Raw genomic sequence first — 19,979 nt, 5'->3', positions numbered from 1 at the left:
TTTTGCTTCTTTCAGTCATGTCACTGAAAGTAACACCTGCATAGTCCTGTGAACAGCTTTTTATAATAGCTGATCACTTGGCAAAAAATGATCTTTTGTTTCAGTAGACCAGTGCAGACATTCAAGCACTAGAAATTTGTTTTAAAATGGTGAAATTCCTCTTTCGGTGGAAGTTTGTGCTGGGACTAGGAGCCATGCGTTGAACTCTTCCTATCTTTCTGCACTAAGTTTTTTATACTACAGTGCGTGTATTAATATCTACTAAGCACTTTATTGAGAGTTAATTTGAAATCAGGAATATTTTTTCCTTCTCTGTGAGATAGTGCAATCTGTAATAGCCTCCTTTTTCAATCTGATTATATTTGCCTGCAGTTGGATGTATAGCATATAAGAGCAATAAAATTATGTTTGGCATTTTTAATTCTTTATCTTCTTGTGTTTCTAGGAGTGGTTTGCTGTTTATGTTGAACTTAATCAGCAGATAGCAGCTCTTCTAAATGCAGGGGATGAGGAGGACCTTGTGGAATTGAAAGCATTGCAGCAACAGCTGAGTGATGTATGTTACAGGCAGGCCAGTCAGCTGGAATTCAGGCAGAACCTATTACAAGCAGCACTTGAATTCCACAGTGTTGCCCAGGATGTAAGTGTTTCCTTTTAATTTTTTTAAGGCATTGTCAATAAATTAGTGCATTAGTATTGTAAATGTTGACTACATTGGAAAAATATTCAGGGAGGTGAGGGGAAATATCATGTCACTTGGAAAATTCTGTAAGTCATCATTTACTGTAATGAAACACTGAGAAAATTGGCTCCCCCTTGTTTTAGGAGGGAAGTACTTTTTAATATGTCTTACATTTCAGTAGAATTTGAAATAAAAGGGTTACTAGTTGAAAAGTTACTTTTTTGCCCCTCTTTTTTATTTAGAGGCATATGCATTAATTGAACTGGAATTTGATGTACTTTTCATAGTTTCTTTTTGTAAAATGGCATGTTCATTTCCTATGCTTTTCTTAAAAAACAAGTAGAATCTTGGCTTCTACTCTCCCACCATCTAGGGATGTGGGCTCTTGGATTTCTACAAGGCAGATGGGTCATTTATCTTGACTTTCATTTCCTCTAGCTGCAAAGAGAAATTTGAAAATGACAAATTTCTAAATATTTAGAATATTTTAGAACCAACCATCTGAAGCTCAAACTTCTTTTTAAATATCAGCATTTATGTTCTTACATTTTAGTTGTCTCAGCAATTGGATGGTTTACTAGGAATGTTGTGTGTGGATGTAGCACCAGCAGATGGAGCATCAATTCAACAAACATTGAAACTACTAGAAGAGAAATTGAAAAGTGTTGGTAAGCAAGATATTTCTGCATTTCAGACACACACATTCTAATAAGTGCATTACAGGGGGAAGAAAGAGTAATCCCTTTTTAAAAAAATCATCAAAAAATCAGGGGGAAAAAATCTTATGACTTCTGATTCCTCAGAATGTCATGTTCCACTGAGTTACTTTGGGGCTGGCTTTTGTCTGGGGAAGTGATCTGGAACTGCTCTCTTTTAAAGATGTTTTACATCTAATATATATATTTGTTATATGCCATTATAATGCATTTCATCTGTAAACAAACTTCTTGCCCCTATTAATCTTCTTTAGTGACTTAGCATTATAATGCTTAGATGATCTTTTTGTCTCCAGAGCCGACACCTTAATGATTAAGGTTTTATCCACTCACTTTTAGAATGCTTGTACTGGGTGTTTTGCAGTAACTTTGAATGTATATGTTAATAAATGACACATTGAAGGTTGTTACACTGTCAAGCATATGGAATTATTTCAGTTGGAAGGGGTCTGCAGTGATCAGCTTGTTGATTAATTTGTGGGAGAAAGAGCTGCAAAGAAAAATAATTTATTGTAGAAGTGGGTATGATTGGAATATAACAGTTTGATGCATAAATGAGATATTCCTTCAGGAAAACAGATAGTAAAGCTGCCAAATAAGAGATGTAACAGCAGATCCCAAGGGCTGACAAATTTCAGTGTAGAATATTGTATCAGCCATATCAGATGTATTATAAAGTAGTAACTTGTGCCAGCAGTGGAAGAACACTTAGGCTACAACTGCTTAGCAGTGATAAATATTTTAGGAATTATCTGTGTGGATGAAAGACACTAATTAGCTATGTATATGCTGAAAAGCTGACACGCTGTCAACTTCTATTCCTTTTCTTGTTATCTGCTAGGTCATAAAATAGCAAAGCCGTAGTTCTTTGTTAATATAGACAAATGCTCACTCAAACGTGAGTTGGAAAGGGTGATGAAGGACATAGTAATATCCTTGTCATTTTCCAGGTTCCAGTCTTCATTCATGTATGATTCTGTTGTGTTTTCTCTCTCCATTGAGGAGAAAACCCACTGAAATTCTGAGTGATCACTGACCTTTATTTTCTCATTCTCTTATTAGACTTAGGCTTGCAAGGCTTGCGTGAGAAAGGTCAAAGTCTTCTAGATCAGATATCTAACCAGGCATCATGGGCCTATGGAAAGGATGTGACAATTGAAAACAAAGAAAATGTGGACCATATCCAAGGAGTGATGGAAGATATGCAGCTAAGAAAACAAAGGTAAGAACAACAATTCAAGTCATTAAGATTTTTGTGTGTTAACAGGTCACTTTTTATACAATTTAGTTTGTTGTAAAGAGCCCATTTTGTTTTATGTTCAGTAAAGGGATGTTTTACAACTGTAATTTATATTTGTAGTATATTTGAATGGGACAGAAACTTCCCTGACTAATCTGTTGTAGTGTATTCCTAAAAACAAGCACCTTTTCTATTTTGGTACTGGATGGAGTACTTGAATGCTTTCCTGTGCTTGTAAATGTCAGAAATTATACATTCCTTTTATATGGAGTTATGAAAACATGCAAGAGGTGTCTTCTATATGTTAGCAGTTTGAGATGGTACTATAATGTAATTACAGTAGTGGTCATGGGGGTAAAATTATGTATTAAACAGCCTTGTTTGTCCTCTTTATCACAAGCTCTGTCCTTTGAATATGGTATTTTCTTTTCTGAAGATAGGAAGACAAATGAGGCAGTATTGGAGGGGACAGGGTACAAAATGGAGGCTCAGATTTCAGAAGAGCAGATGATGGCATAGAGGACCATACAGTCACCCCAGGACATGGGGTTTGAATTTTAGGAAATCATATAGAGTGGGGGATGAGGTTGGGAAAAATGTTGAAGGGAGTTGAATTTATAAGAAGGATGGATTTTGCCATCGTCCTCTTCCTCCAAAATTTGATTATTTGTAATTAAATATGTAGTAGTACTGGATTTTTTGTAGTACTGCCTTTTTTTTTCCTACTAAACAGTGTGAAAGAATTAGAAGCTATTGCCAGTAATACTGCTGGAAGCCCTGGGACCATGTAATACTGTCCACAGAAATGGCCTGGTGTTCAAGGGCACTGGCTGAGCAAAGAGGTGCCTCTAGGCAACAGCAAGCTCTAGTGAGCATCAAATTGCCCGTTTTACAAATTAATTCCACTATTCTTAAATTGTTTTCTTAGGGAGCTTAGTGTAAGGAGCTATGTGTTTTGGTAGTGCTTAGAGAAAATACTGTTTTAAGTCTGCCCTCTGAATCCTATTAATTTAAGCAATACTTGTGTTTAGAGGGCCAGCCGCAAAAAGCTACAGAGGACGTGTCACTGTGCAGTAAAATGGCAGTTGGAATTCCATACTGAGAAAAGAGATGTGCATGGGAGAAGGGAGGACTTTGTATACACGATAATGGATTCTGAATCAGCTGTGAACTCAAAGATAAACATTGGAAAACTTGCAGAAATTGCTTTAGTGTTCAAACACACAGGGAAAAGCAAGTAGAATGCCAGGAATTATTAGGAAAGGAATAAAAAACTGAAAGAAGAATGTCATTGTGTCCAGGATATAGATTGGTAGTCGATTTTTGTTTGTGTTACACAATTCTGCTCTGTATTCTCAGAAGGGTTATAGAATTGTGGGAAGTCATTTAGAGGACTAAAACATCAATAGTATTTCCAGACAAAGGTATGAAGGAGCTTTCAGATTGTGAAAGATTAAACAAGGCTGTTTAGCCTGGATGAGAGACAAAAAATAAAAGGACTAAGTATCTCTCAGTAGCATGTAATAATATTTTTTGCTATTTTTTTTTCCAAGTTCTGTTGAATGTTTCTTGTTTACATACACGTGTTGTAATGTTTATTTTTAGGGGCATTTTGCTGCTTTATTTATGATTTTGGAACCTATAAACTGGTTTCCTGCATTATTAGAGCAGATGATGTCCTTTCTGTAAGCATTGCAGGACATGTAACAAAACGCAGCATGCTAACAAACTGTTCTTTGGAAGAGCTTATGTTTGTAACCAGTTTGGAAAGGATCATGCACACAATCTTTTGCATTTGCTTATAAAGCCAACTGTTGTTGACATTAGTAATTCCATTTGCACTGAACAGGAGTGTGCATCTTGCTGTCTACTTTGTAGGCTCTGAAATTGAAGTGGAAAGCATTCTGCTAGATGTATTAGCTTAGGTCTCATTGTGGAAAGAGGACTTTCAACACTTTTATTGGAATTCTGGAGAAAGAACTGCAAACTGTGCTCAACTCAGAACAAGATAATCAGGGGCAGTTTTTATATCAATTAGATTTTGAAATGCTTCCTGACAAGTAAAGCAAAGGACATCATCATATAAGGGTTCAGATATTACCATCTGTAGTCAACTAAAAAGAAAAATAGAAAAATGTATTATCTTTTAATCAGCCTCATCATATTCATTCAGAAACACTGCCCCCAACAAACAGTACAGTTCAGAATTATGCCAGGTTGAAGCCCACTTTCATCTGAATTTTAGTAGGACAAAGTCTGTCTTAGCCTCTGTTTTACAGAGCTTACCAGTGCAGCAAGGTAAGGAACCTGGGATGCTCTTGCAAGACCTTGTAGCTGTCTCTGGTGTTACTGCCTCGAGCTTAGCCGTATCATCGAGCCATATTCCATATCATGGATCTTGAGGGTCATGATTTTGGTGACTTGGAGTGCTCAGTTCTACTTATTGCAAGTTTCTTATTGTTGTCTGTGGCATGAGGTATTTTTGCCAAGCTAAGCAGCTTTGATTGCCTTTTCATGAATGCTTGTATCTTAATGTTACTCACTTGAAAACATTGTTGTCAATGTCAGAGTGTTTTGTGTCTGCTGTACATGTGTTGATGAAACTTTCTGTGCTGCTGTTTAAGGTGTGAGGATATGGTGGATGTGCGGAGACTGAAGATGCTTCAGATGGTGCAGTTATTTAAATGTGAAGAGGATGCTGCTCAGGTATGGAAACGTCTCTAGAATTTCATCATTCTAGTCTTTGTAGTCCACAGAGTTGATTTATGGGGGCTGATAGCTTTACAGTACTTTTTTTGCAACTTTCAAATGTAGTTTTATTTAGGTAATATGTAGAGTGAAAATAAAGGCTATAGCAATGTCTGCAAATGGTATATTTGGGGATTGCATGCATGATCTACCAGCTTCTGACAGCTCATTTAACTTTTTTTCTGTATTAAAAGTGTATGCTAGTACTGAAGTAACATCACCCTTCTGGTGATGGTTTAATTTCTTTTTCTGGTTTAATTTCTTTTTAATGTATTGATTTTTATTCTTTTGGCTTGTTTAAGGCAGTAGAATGGTTAAGTGAACTCTTGGATGCTCTGCTGAAGACACACATCCGACTGGGAGATGATGCTCAAGAAACAAAAGTTTTACTGGAGAAACATCGAAAATTTGTTGATGTTGCACAGGTGAAATGTGCTATTTTTTTCTAGCAATATGGGGTTTGTGCAGTTTAACATCCTCTCCTAAACAGAATCAATATCTGTATGGACAGTCATTGAACAGCTGTCACTGGTCTTACTGGTTTCCCTCAGTGCCTGAGTGAAGAAATTGATTGCTGAAGTTGGCAATGGGCCTAATGAAATGTTGCAGTTCCATCCAGAGTCACTACCTTAGTTAACCTTCACATAGGCAATGCAAACAACCAAACAAAATTCACTGGCTTTTGTGAAAGATATATCTCAAATAGTCTTTAAAATTACTTTTGACAAGGTGCGCCAAAGCCCCTGGTCAGATGTTTTGTCAGTCGTTTACTGTTTTTAGGTGTCTAAATTGGACTTGTTAATTAACAGATGTGATGTTTTCTAATTCCACCTCTTGCACTGGAGTTTCCTCTTTTGATGAACAAGAGTTGATGACAGGAGGGTCATTTGCTGTTGCAGTGATGTGCCTCAGGGCACCTGGATGCCTGGCTAACCATAGACATGGTGCCGGTGAAGTCAGGGAGATCGTCCTCTCAGCAGTGGATATCAAATATCACTTGGAAGATCCAAACAGCTATTCAGAGTTCTTGGGAAGCTCCATTCTTTTGCCGCTGTGAACATTAGGCAGCAGTGGATGTTGGATTTTTTTTTTAAGAGTGAAAGCACTGTTTGGTCATTACAATTTTATTCTTATTTTATCAGCATTTTCTCGTAGACCAGATTAGTTCAATGTACTTTGTGAACCTAAATTGTGGAGCTTCCATAAACTTGCCTGCTGTTGTTGCTTTAAGATGCTATTTTGTTGCCAGGTGAAGTGCAGGGTTTTTACACGCACTTACTCTCCCATCCCCTCCAATTTTTAGAGTACTTACGATTACGGGAGACAGCTACTGCAGGCAACAGTGGTCCTGTGCCAGTCCTTGCGATGCACTTCAAGGTCCTCAGGGGACACACTTCCCAGACTGAACAGAGTGTGGAAACAGTTTACAGTGACTTCTGAAGAAAGAGTACACCGGTTGGAAACAGCTGTTGCATTTCATTCAACTGCTGAAAAGGTGAGTGTTGTGTTTTATTAAGAAGAAAAATTCTTACCTGAGTTCAGGCAAACAATATGTAAGAAATATAAAGCTGCCAGTGTTTACATTTACCTTTTCTAAATATTTTTTTAACGGCAGCAAGAAGTTACATATATTTTTCCAACCATTTACTTCAGTACTTAATGTAATAATTTTTCACATACCTGTACTGCTATAGGGCCCCCTTAACAAAAAGGAGAGCAGCGCTCTTCAAATGGGAACTCTGATATTGATGATAAAGCATTCCTTTATGTCTTTTAGACTAATTCTTAAAAGCCAGGAACACTTCTTTGTACAAGGTATGATACAAAGCTATCAGGTCGTTTAAATTCTTTGGACAGTTAAAGGTGTATTGCCCTTTAAGCTGTTTGGATTTTGGATGGGAGAACCTTCTCTCTGTAAATGAGAGCAGCTCCTTCCACTTTAATTTCCACACATGCTGTCTTGTTCCATCTTGTATTTTGCACCTGGTGGGGTTTGAATGTGCTTTCTTCCTGAGCACACTCTACCTTGGTATGGTTTTCAGACTCCTATAACCAAATGTCTCACTGCAGCACCCAGTCAAGTGATGCAAGAAGCACAGTGAAGGATGAGCAGTCAGCAACAATGTGATGAGGATTAGTTGCTGAAGGGGGAAAATATTCAGTGTTTTCAAATGCTTGAACTTGAGACAATGTCCTTTAATGTAGGTCATGAGGGATAGGGCCTTTTTGTCCACACCTGTTTTTTTGTGTGAAGCAGTGTGTTTTAAAAAATCAGTTTAGAGTATGTATCTCAAATATGATAATAAAATTACATGTAACTGAAAAAAACACAAATCTTGCACATGGTGAAATAAATTCATTTTGTCATTAAAAGAGAGCATGGATTCAGAGTTGATTAATTTGCTCCTTGGTTTTATTAATTTCTTATTTGTATTAGTGGAAAATACTTCAAATTTGCAGGCATTGGGAGTTGGTGGAGGTTCACAAAAGCAGAAATAGATCATCTGTGCTTCCAGAGATTTACCTGATACCAAGTTAAATTTCAGTGGTTCATAAACTCCTAGAAGAGTAGAATCTCTCAATCCATATTATGAGCATTCTTTCATTATTGCAGTAGTTAATTGCTGAGTTTAGGCAATCTTAAGTTTAAAGAAAAGTAAATTAATGTCTGACAAAACAATGCTCTTGTTCAAAAACCTAATTCTCCTTTCACTATTGGACATATATTAATGAGTCTATGTGGAAAATAGTTTGTTAATATCCATGCTGCTTGGGAAAAAAATAAGAAGTGGCAAAGTGAGAAGTGGAAGAAAATAGAGTACTGAGTACTGGTATTGAGTTACAATCCCATCTGGAAAGGCTTGTGTTTGGATTTTTTTCGTCCTACCTGTTCTGTGCAGATGTGGTTTTTAGTTTTGATACCTGTTGTAAGGAGTCTTCGTTGACCATGGTGTTTCCACTTTACATTACTGTCTTGTATGTTTAATGATGTCAGTCACTATTTTTATGCGTTTCATGTTTGTTGCAGGAATATTGTCTAGGAAGACTACTTTTTATTCCCTCTCAGAAGAAATGTAAAACATTCTAATACAAAACACTTGTATCCCTGAACAGTCTTCTTAATGAACCTTAATTAGTATTTTCTTTTCTTGAATTATATGTGTCAGTTGATCTCATGTAAATGTGGCAGTGGAAATGCCAAAAGAACATCCACTCTGCCAGTTAATGGCACTTAAAAAAACTACATGCTTTGTACTTTATTCTGTATTTTCTTACTTTTATTAAACAGATTTTGCAGGAATGTCCAGACCAGCCAGAAGCTTTTAATGAAATGGATCAATTTGATGAAATTGAAGCAGTTGGGAAATCACTGTTGGACAGACTAACAGTGCCTGTAGTTTATCCCGATGGGTATGTAGTATGGTTTCTAATGCCTTTGGTAAAGTTGTATAATAGTCTCATATGCAGAAGAATCCTGAAAGCTTGCTGAAACAGAAAAGTGAGCAAATTGTTTTTATAAAATTTGAAATAGGACCTGTCTGCTTTCTATGAAAAAATGGGAAGGAATTTTTAATGAGTATTAATGCACTGCCTTTTTAAAGTAGTGACCTTTTCACACTGAATGATTATTAGATTTATGCAGCCTTTGCACCAGCATAGTATGCAGAAGTAACAGAAGAATGACCAGTCTCAGTCTCTTCTCCCTGAAAAAAGATACAAGATGAGAATTACAGGATTTCTGTTTATTTATTTGCAATTCTATCTATCTAAGCCAGTATATTGAAGATGAATTTATATTTTATTTATTTGGTAAACAAAACAGTACTTTTCTTGAGAATTATTCATTTTAACTTTAAATTTGTAGTTATCTTGAGCTACAAAGGCAAATTGAATTTGGAATCTCAGCCATTGTAAAACTCAGTTCTCTGTGTTTAATAATGTCTGTTGTTATGCTGAGCTTGTAGTTAATTTCTACGTGAGTTACAGCCAAGCTATGGAGCAAGTCTCTGGTGTGTAGGATGCCACACCATAATGAAAAAGGTCTGAAATAACTGTATTGAGTTAGAGGCTGAAATGTTATAAGATAACACCAGGCAACTGCCTTAAGCATTACCTGAAGTCTACCTGAAAAACACCGTTGCAGGAAGCTGGTCGTGAAAATTTTTTCTCATCATATTTCCAAAATGCCATATGCCTTCTGCAGGGCAGATCCTTCAATACAGAGGGCTAATCATGAAGATGGGCCCAGGCCTGAATTAGTAGTGATTTTCACTGTTCTTTCAATAGTGTGTTTGAAAATAGTGGAGGATTTTATAGCTGTAGAAAAAAAACCAAAACCAAACAAAAAACTGACTCAAAACCAGATCAAGAAGTGTTAGTTGAAGTATTTCTGTATAACTTCTGTATGGCAGATTCTAGTGATCTGGTAAAAGTAACAACTGTTCAATCCTGCACATCATTTTTGACCCCTCTGGAATTTCAGTAGAGTTTTGCGTATCCCCCTTCACAAAAACGGTATGGAAGTTGTCCTGTATATGAGGACCCCCTGCTCATCATCCTGGCATTCTGGCTTTGAAGTGTTTGGCATATAGTTTGGAAAAGGTTTGCTGATTATTAGAAATAGTTTGAGATTTAAGAACATACAAAATGTCATAAATGGCTGGGGGCGTTTTCATCAGCCTGTTCACCTCTTCAGACTTTCGCCAGTATCTTTTTAGAAGCTCAGGTCACTGTTCCTGTCCTGCTCATGGCTTCTGCTCTGTATGAGGAAATGCTGTGATCCGTGTGCTGTTATGCAGTCTGACCAGTTACCTCCTCAAATGAGTCTATTCCTGCTCAGAATAACTTTTTCTGTCCAGTTTTGCCTGTCTGAAAGTCCTTTGTCCTACTGCCATTTCCAAAGTGTACAGCTTCTCTGCTTTGTAACTGGATTTAATACCTGTTCTTCTGAAACACATAGTCTGTTCAAACCCTCCCTTTGCTGACAGCTTGGTGAGTGGTTTCCCCAACATTTCAGCTGCTTTTTTTGTATTTGAATTACATAGCCATGTCTTCCTTTCAGTTTGAGAGGTAGATGGCATAATTTGACAGCATGTGGTTGACTTAACATGTGAAGAGTACTTTAATAATGCAGCCATTTTAAAAACTCAGAATTCATGTATAGACAGGTATCACAGATTGTCACAGTATGCAAAATTGTCAGATGGACTTGGGTGAGAGCCAGAGGAGGGTGGTAATAAAAAGAGTTGGGAAGCATCCAGTTGTGCTTCTAGAATAATGCCTTGCTGTTCAAATCACAGAATGGTTTGGGTTGGAAGGGACATTTAAAATAATCCAGTTCCAATCCCCCTGCCAAGGGCAGGGACACCTTTCACTAGACCAGCAGTGTCTCACCACCCTCAAACTTCTGTTGGGAGTGTGTTTTAGATATGAAAGGCTCATTGAGTATTTGTAACAATTTCATAAAAATTTGCTGTTGAGTCTTCATCACTGTCTCCAAAGCTTTTTAAAGGTGGCTTTTAAATGACAAGAGGAAAAAGTGGCTATTTTTCTTATCTGTTCTGTATTTTCTACTTCAATTAACAGGTGTATTTGTGTACTGACTTACTACTGATAATTTATTGTGACTTGGGTTTTTTCTAGGTCTGAGCAGTACTTTGGGAGCCCAAGTGATATGGCTTCTGCAGCAGAACACATCAGGGAGAAGATGAAGTTAGTTAGCCTGAAAAAGCAGCAGCTGAGACAACCAGAAGCCACTACCCCAGAGAGCTAATACTGACCTTGTCTATGAATTCATAACAGGACTTCAGTTTGTAATCCAGCATGTTGTTTGCATATTACAGAATTTGGTATAATATATTAAAATGCATTTCACAGCTGTTACGAGTCTCATCTTTTTTTCAAAGTAAATGTTCTCAGCATCTTAATACTGTACATCTATCAAGCCATAATTATTTAACATGCTATGAAACCATAGACTCCAAGTATCTTATGAAAAGGAACTGTAAACTTTGCACTGAAATTTGCTGTAAAGCTTTACCTGACCTGTCAGCTGCTTCTTAGTTAGACAGCTGATGCAAGCTTTGAGTGGTGCTAATTAAAGTGTTAGAAGTTCCATATTATGAAACTCTAGTTCTTTGCTTCCCCCATGCCCAGGTGATGTAGTAATTTTAGACTGTGAGGAAAGTACCTGCAGTGTAGACTCTGGTAACCCTGTAATTTTAATTTGAAATACTTAAAAAAAAAATCATTTTTATTGTGCCAGTATGCAACCTGCCCATCAGATCTTTGATATATCAAATTCATTAAACAGATGTTTTCCTATTTGTATTGATAATGTATTAAAAGCTGTTTGTGCTTAATAAAAATCATCTTTTTAAAATCTAAGATAAATTTGTTCTGGTCTGTATTTTCAAATATTAATGTTACATTTTTATGATAAGTGGTAGTAAAAATAATTGCTCCTCCAATATGTTTAGAAAATCTGTATAATTTTTCTTATGAAATACATTGTAGCTATAAGAGAACTGCATATGAACTATTACTGATGGGTGCAAAAGTCCTGGCTATTTTATTCTTTCTTCCTGGTAGCAGTACTTGCACAAAAGTAAGATGGTATTTGCATAAGTCAGTGTTATATTAATTATAGTTTTGTTCCCTTGTAAGACTGGCACATGTCTCCTGTGCTTTATTTCTAAGTCCTTTGTTTCCTTTCGATGGAGAATCCTGAATAATGTGAATATCCCTGTTGGTAGCTTTGCGGTTAAAGGTTTTTGTGTAATGAAAGAGAAATTAACGTGAGGTTCATAACTTCAAACCATGAGATTAGTAATAAAATGAAATTTATTCAGAGAAGGGAATTGGATTGAATCCAAATCAGCTGTGTGCATGGCGTGGTTAACTTCTTAATCTTCAGAATGCAATCTGAATACATCTGTTATTATATTTTTGGAAGATGGTGTGGGATCTGACCATTTTAGAGTACTCTGTGTAGAACAAACAACTGTAAGTCTGAGAACTCTGTTATCTCGCTATACTTTGCTCACAGTCAAAATAATGCTCTCCCTACAGGCATTGCGATTACTCTGCAGATTTTCCTCATGGATGTGTCTTCAAATACTTTATTTACTTATTTTTCTTAGTTTTAAGCATTTTCTCCAGAGGAAAGTGATGTTTCAAATCAAGCCATTTATTAAGAAACAGTAATTCCAAATGAATGGCTTTCCTGTAAATTCAGTGAGGTAAAAATACCTCAAAAAAGGTATGTTTCCTCTTAGGGGATTTTGGCAAAGGAAATATAATTTTTTTTCATGCACTTAATGCAATGTTAAAATATTACATTAATATTGATTTAAAACTAACTGAAGTTTTACAGACCTCATTTATAAAGAGACTTTTTTAATATAATCTTTCAAATTTAATTTAGTTGTTTAATTGCGTTTGAGAAAGCTGATGTTATTACAGCTAATATTAGGAGGATATAAATTCATTTAGAAAGAACCAAACCATGAAAAGTATGCATATATTTAATATAAAGTGCAAACACATAAGTAAATTAATATAGTTAAAAATAAGCACCATGTCTCCAGTTCTGCAGCATTTGTAAATTGAATCTGCTTACAGTAAATTATGGTCTGCAGTATAAAATCTCATTAAAATGTTACAGTAAGCAAGCATTACACTTTAAATTATTTTCTGGTTTTTATTATATTTTGGGGGGTTTTTTTAATTTTATTTTATTTTTTTAGTATATTTAGGGGCTCAATACTGTATGCAAACCCAGGGCAGTATCAGAAGCTCTTCACTCATTCCTGTGACAGCTGCATGCACAACTTGGAACTGATGACTGCTCACCCCAGTAACCCTGATGTTAATTTTGGCTCAGTGTGTGTAGTCCAATCTTGATGCTGCTCTTATCTGTCCTTTGACATTCCTAGGGGCCACTGGATCCTGACTTTCACCCAGTGACTCTAATTGAGTCTCCAGTACCGCATCTTGGGCTGTGCCAACTTTTGCTCTGCCTTTCTGTTCTCTTCCTCTGGAATTCCTTGTCTGTAGGCAAATCAAGTGTCTGGCAAAGGGCTGTTTACCAGCTCTCCACCATTTGCCCATTTTCTGTGTATCAGGAATGAGAGCAGGTAGCTTTCTAAGTCGTGTTGCTTGAGAATCTGCCAGATATTTCAAATCCTATGAACTCTGAGACTTCCTAGCTTACTGAAACAATGGAATAAATGTTTTCTGTTAATACTGCTTTAGAATGTAACTGATTGAGAGAGAAATTTTTGTGCTGGTCTGTACTTTTATGCCATCCTCTGTGGTTGTACGTGGTGCTGAACCTTTAATAGCCCACAAAGTCAATGAGATACAGACTTACTAAAAAGCAAAAAATCCCCTGCTCGAGTATTACTGTTACTTGTCTCTGCATTTACTACTGCAAAAGAAAGGTGGCTGTACTTGTAGCTCTTCATCTGCATTATTTTTGGTTGCAAAAAATTCAAACAATGGAGTTCCAAAAGATGCAAATATGTTTCAGATTTTTTAAACAGAGGTCACATGCAGTGGAGGGTACAGTGCTGCAAGGTGTGAGATGGGGAGATACCCACAGGAAGGGAAGGATTGACTGTAAGGATTGTAATTGTTACGCCCCTCAGTACATTACCCCTGATGACTTGTTCATGGTAATGAAATGAGCACCGAGATTTTCTGTGTTCCTTTTAGCCAAATTTGGATGTACTTGAAATGTTTCAAAATATGATAACTATTTTGTTACTCGTGCTGGTAACGTAATCCTGAGTGTGCTTTTTGTGACAGTGAATGGAAAGGTGATCAACTTGCTAAGTGCCATCCCTTTTTCCTAGGGCATAAATTGCGCAGACTGACAGCCATAGACAATGCCTATACCTACGAGCTCTTTTATTACAAAATGTGTGTGGACTGATGTATAAGGTGTCCATAAAAATGTTTGGTGCTGTTCACCACTTAACTTTATATTTTGTTTAGTAGGATTAATGGAGTTACATTGTTCTTGGAAAATAAATAGATTTGGATCATGGGCTTCTATAGCTTTGTGTGAGTGACTGATCCAGAGTTCAAATAAAGCCACTCTGGAGGTGCAGCAGTGGGTGGAGAAGGGCTGTGTGCAGAGCAGGATCGTATAGCACTTCTTGTTCCATCGGGCTGGCCAAGGATATCAGTGCCAACTGACAAAAAGATGAGGGGAACTCTTTTTTTTCCATCACAGTAAAAAAATAAAAGTGTCAGTAGGTCACGATCACAAAGTGAGGTTGTCACGGGCTTTCTGCAACAGTAATGACATGTAATGGTGTTATAATAGCCTCTAGTTTCCTGTATTCTTTCTACAGGATAATTTTAATTTGTTTAAGGAGATTATTAAGAAGGAGGAAGAAGGAACGCTTTTGGAGCTAGAGATGAAATTCTCTAATAGCTCTGAAGCTAAAATGCTGAGAAATGGATGAAAGCAAAGATTTGGTGACACCTAAATTTTGAAGGATTGATTTTGTATCTCTACAGATTTTTGTATTGGTAAAAAGGGAGTTAGGACTGTAAAAATGCTAGATTGTTAGATTTCTGTTCTAGTTTTAAAAAATATCTAGTTTTAAAAAATTGATTGAAACATATAGAATAAAAATCCATACATATGTAATGGCTGCAAAAGCACCTGAATGTGAGCTGCAGAACCACAGTTTGAGTATCTGGAGCTTGCATAACATGGTTCCAACTAAATTCATTCATTATCTCTTTGGAGAGGTATCATTTTTCCAGGTTTGTGGAGAACTGATACACTCTGAAATAAGACAAAAAAGGCAAATAGTCAAGCAGTTACTCTATTTGTGGTTCCTTGCACAGTCACTGTGAGTCTTGGTGGATTGAGTTTTCTGTAGTGTACCATTTCCACAATTTCCTGGTGTGTAATAATGCAGGCAATTGCAGAGGTCCTTCTGCAGAATGAAAATCAGATATTAGGAAAATATTATGTGATATCATTTTTAAGTTATTGATTTCCACAGGCATCCGACTTTTGTTTCCTTCAGTTAAATAGTGACTGGTGCCTGTCAAGACTGCATCTTCATTGAAAATTCTATTAAAATCTAATTGCATACCTTCTGCAATGCTACGGACTCAAGGAGTAATTCAAGATATTTTTCATCTAGGTTTACTGTGTGAAAATACAGGTAAGACTAAATAACCACAAAAAAGGAGATTGATTTCACACTTCTGTTGGGTCCCTGTATACAGATCTCCCAAACACATGCTGTTTTAGGACCATTTTTCTGTGATTCCAAGATTAATTTGGAACATGAAAGTGAATCACTGAAGGAACTTGTGAGAATACATCTGATTCTGTGAAATTGGAAGACAACATATCACATACCAAAGATAGTCATCAAAATAGATGCTTGTGTGACTGTAAAATTTTAGTTATGTTGATACAAGAATGAATAGAAACAGGATATATTAAAAGGCTTTTAGTATATTTAAAGCATGAATGAAACACTTGAGGTCAAAATAGCAAGGAAAATTAATGTAACAGCCTTCTCTTTTCCTGTCTGTTGACTTTAGTTTACATGGGTCTCTATTACAGCAAAAGTTATGGGAATATAACACAGAGACAAGAGGAAGGCTGAGTCAGGAGATAAATACCTCTCGTGAAAGAAATGCTTTCTTAAAATTTCGTATGTGCTGAGGAAATATATTAGAAAATGTTACAAAGGAAAGTGAAAATCCCCATTTTAATTTAAGTTCAATTTGAAAAGTTCAGCTAATTTTCCAGATACTAGTGATATTTACAGTTTATAGGGCAAAGAGCAGGGCTAACATTTCTGACTTTTGAATCATGAAGAAACGCAAAGGAAACTTTATTTGGTATCATTTTGGGATACATTGAAAAAAGGTTAAGTGGAAACAATTGGTTGTGTTAGCAAAAGTTGCGCAGATAATTTACTTTTTTTTTATGCAGATAAACCACAGTTTTCAAATAATAATGCAGTTTCATTGACAGTTTAATGACAACATTGAAACATCAAATGTGCTGTGATTACTGAATGTCAAGGAGAAACTACATTTTTGTGCACAGGTAACTAACAGACAAAATGTGCTTCAAAGTAATTGTGTTTAAAAGATTAATTTAAAATTATTATGCATTTTTATTTATCATGTTTATTTATCATTCTACAGTGTTAAATAGATCTATTTTACATATTAGGAAGCCTTTTAGCTTTTCCACCAGCAGGTAGCTGATAATTGCTATCAGACAGCACTGATGCAAGCTCCCGTTGGGAAACCTCATAATGCGCATTGGATTTGTATGTAAAGGGGGGAATGCTGCAAGCTATGTAAAGTACCCTATTGATTTACCAAGCTCATATATCTGTGCTTAAAATGTTTGAGTGCACCTAATATAACCACCCCTACTTTCTAATCCTCAGAATGTAAAACTGTGTTTGAGAAGGAAGATTTAGCCCCAGATTGTGTCAAACTCCTATAGCAAAACATGCCACTGACTGTTCATGGCCCAGGGGACTGCTTCCTTTGCACATCCTCCTAAAACGTGGTGCCCACTTATGACATATAAATACACTTGGCTCTTCTGAGGATCCCAGTGGTGCAAATCCAGTCTTGTGCTGTCTGCTCTGCTACAATGCTGTCGCTGTCAGAAGGCAGGTGGGTTAGAAAATAGGGAAAAAGGTTTCATGGTGGCTGTATGTCCTAGAACACACACAGCAAAATGCTTGGGCAGCTGTGTAGGTGTATATTGTGCTTGGAATAAGGCTGTGACAGCTCTTGGTAGAACAGCCCAGAGACTTCAGTAAGTCCTGAGAATTGCTGGCTCTATTGAATGGATATAAATGTTTATAGGTTGGGCCTTAAAAACTTTGAGCCTTTTCCTAGACTTTACACCAAATGTTAATTCCAATAATCTATAAATCATGAAAATACAGTAGAGAGGAAAGCTTATCTTAGCTATAAGAACAGACTTTTGGAGGAGCTGAGAGAAAACTTGTAACTTGAGACATTCTATATCAGAATGAAGCACGAACAAATACCTATCAAACCTCTGATTTTAATTTGTTAGTGTTCTCCATTTTGGCAGGAGCAGTCAATGTGTTAATTTCAGAGGTGCAATTTTCAGACATGGTTCACTATGTTATGCTTGGTTTGCAGTGAATGAGTTGCCATCTCAGTTTTGGGTTTTCTGCTTCCCGTGTTCATTTTCCTAACGTGAGTTGCAGATGCTGGGTGACAACATATTCCTACTGTCATTGCTGAATTTCCAGGCATGCCAGGATTGCTCATGATTCTTGTGCCTCACAGGATCAGAGGCTGCAGAGTTCCAGTGGGCTGTTGAGCTCCAGTAGAATGCCTTTCTCAAATACTGTGCCAGGATTTCTGTGTGATAAGTGTCTTTTAACATTCCATTCTCCCCTTAAGGTTTTTAGGCTGCTAGGAAAGAGAGTAGCTTTCATGGTGCCTCAGCCATTTTTACAGACAAGCCTTACAGCATGGTTACTTGATATTTAATATGATTGTGTGATATGAGTCTGACTTTCAGAGGCTTGGGAACAAGCCATATCTAAACTGGTACCAAGAGCAGCCTGTTCTTTTTCTCAACCTTTGTATCCAGCTCTGTGTGCCTCTATTGGATGCTACATAACTGCAAGCTGGGCTCAGCAGGGTGAGGGTTGTGAAATGTATTCAACACATTTGAGTGCCGCTCCACATATCAGTGGTGATGATGTGAACGTGATGGTCACTGTCTGCTTTATATCACTCAGTGCCTCTCAGAGCATGGCCTTCCTCCTCTCCTCCTCCCCAGGACTGATGTATCCAAAGGAACACAGTAATTTGTGACATGTAAGCCAGGGTTAATATTAGTGCTTTGCTTGAAATGGCATCAAAAGGCTGCAGTGAGCCACGCGTCCAATGAGCCTTGCTGGATTTTATTTCCACTCATCACGTGTGGCCAATTTGTTAGGTAGCTGCTGTTTGCAGGCATCATTTCATGGTGCATTGCCTCTGCAAAACCAGCCACACATGAAGAAGCCAAGGCATTTGTTCCTGCAGGTGGTAGAAATGTGAACTAATTGAGTGATTTTGTATTTACTGTTAGCTGTTACCTCCTCTCTAGGCATTGCTTTGTCTTCTGGATTTTATCAGACGTATGTCCATGTGTCTATACCACTAAACTCTCTTCTTCAGCAGCAATTTCATCAAAGACTTTGCAAGTGATCCAACAGACATTTAAAGAGTTTCTTCATTGTTTTCCAAAGAAGAGTTTACTTCTGGGATTAAATGATTGGTACTGCCAGTGTGTGTTGGGAGGGGGTGGCAGTGGCATTCCCCTCCTCACAGTGTTGCTAGAAAGGAAACCTTGTCAATATTAAGGAGTAGCAAGATGTTTATAGTCATGAAAATTGTGCACACACATGGAGGGTATAAAAAGTACAGCTGAAATAATTTTCATCTTAGAACACTGAGATGATGGGGTTTTTCCCTATATGTAATAGTGAGACCTGAAGCGCAGTAGCAAGCAAAAAAAGAAAGGTGGGAAAACCATTTGATGAATGCTGTGTTTTGCATACAGTGACAATATTTATAAAAATGTTTTGGTTTCAATAGGTGGCCTTTAATGTTTTGGAAGATCAAGCTCATCCTTTGAAGTCAGTTAATCAGACACCCTGCAAAAAGAAGGAATATTCACACAGTGAGAACTAACATAGAGAAAGGAGTTTAGTTACAGGATAATTATCAAATACCAGATCAAGTGCACAAAAAAAAGATACACAGCCCATCAAGTACTCTTGCATGGTATTTTTATCCAGGGAACACTGAAAATAAGGTTCTCAAACATGGTTACTGCAGATCCTGCTGCATTGACAAGGGATGACTTACAGTACATCATCTGTCTCTGCTTCTGAAAAGACTTGCATGTCATGAAAATAAGACAGAGGACTCCTCAAAAGTGTCTGTTAATTTAGGCCAGATTCTAAATATGTGACACAATTCAGTACTTACCTGAAAGGGACAGGCAGAATCTGGTATGTGATCCATGTTTGAGGTATCAAGGTCGGGAAAAGGGCAATGTGTGACCAGAACACACAGAGCAATCTTCTGCAGTGTGAACCTTCAAGTAGCAGTTATACAGGATGGACTTATCTTTTTAAAACAAAATAAAGCATGCTATTTATAACTCCTCAGATAAATGACTTTTTTGAAAAGGATTCTAAAGACTCATGGTTCTCTAACACCTAGAATTCAACTGCCCTGCTGAATATTTCTTTCCTAGATAAATATCAGAGGTGTGAAGTAATGTTCTATTACAAGTGTGTCTGGGAAGCATATTTGTGTACATGTTCTAAATTTAGCCTTCTGAAAGTTGTGTAACTCAACTTTTCCAAACAATAGCAACAATATGGCTTTTGTGTTTTGGTGCGGTTTGCATGATTGTATCTATTCAATTAGTCTCCTGTTAACTGAATGGCTTATACTGATCTTTTTGCATGTGCTGGCTGATTGTGTTTCACAGGTCTGAACAGAGAGTTTTCACTCTTAAAAATGGCCCTAAGAACCCAGT

The 19,979-nt window shown here is 37.0% G+C and overlaps 1 protein-coding gene across 2 annotated transcripts in view; it reads left to right on the top strand.

Annotated features, from left to right (window-relative positions):
- The window catches only part of SESTD1 (SEC14 and spectrin domain containing 1), a 47,980-nt gene extending 36,207 nt beyond the window's left edge, over positions 1–11,773 (top strand). For both annotated transcript variants that reach the window (XM_031055918.1, XM_005415892.2), the window contains exons 12-19: positions 446–640; positions 1,236–1,350; positions 2,461–2,620; positions 5,263–5,344; positions 5,689–5,811; positions 6,690–6,881; positions 8,676–8,797; positions 11,030–11,773. In XM_031055918.1, coding sequence (XP_030911778.1) covers positions 446–640; positions 1,236–1,350; positions 2,461–2,620; positions 5,263–5,344; positions 5,689–5,811; positions 6,690–6,881; positions 8,676–8,797; positions 11,030–11,159 — 1,119 coding nt within the window. In that variant the 3' untranslated portion in view covers positions 11,160–11,773. The remainder of the gene's footprint in view (positions 1–445; positions 641–1,235; positions 1,351–2,460; positions 2,621–5,262; positions 5,345–5,688; positions 5,812–6,689; positions 6,882–8,675; positions 8,798–11,029) is intronic.
- The last annotated feature ends 8,206 nt before the right edge of the window (positions 11,774–19,979 follow it).

Source organism: Geospiza fortis, unplaced genomic scaffold (assembly GCF_000277835.1).
Source record: "Geospiza fortis unplaced genomic scaffold, GeoFor_1.0 scaffold112, whole genome shotgun sequence".
NCBI lineage: Eukaryota > Metazoa > Chordata > Aves > Passeriformes > Thraupidae > Geospiza > Geospiza fortis.
Note: the sequence above shows the minus strand (reverse complement) of the source record. Positions and strands in the feature narration are given on the sequence as shown.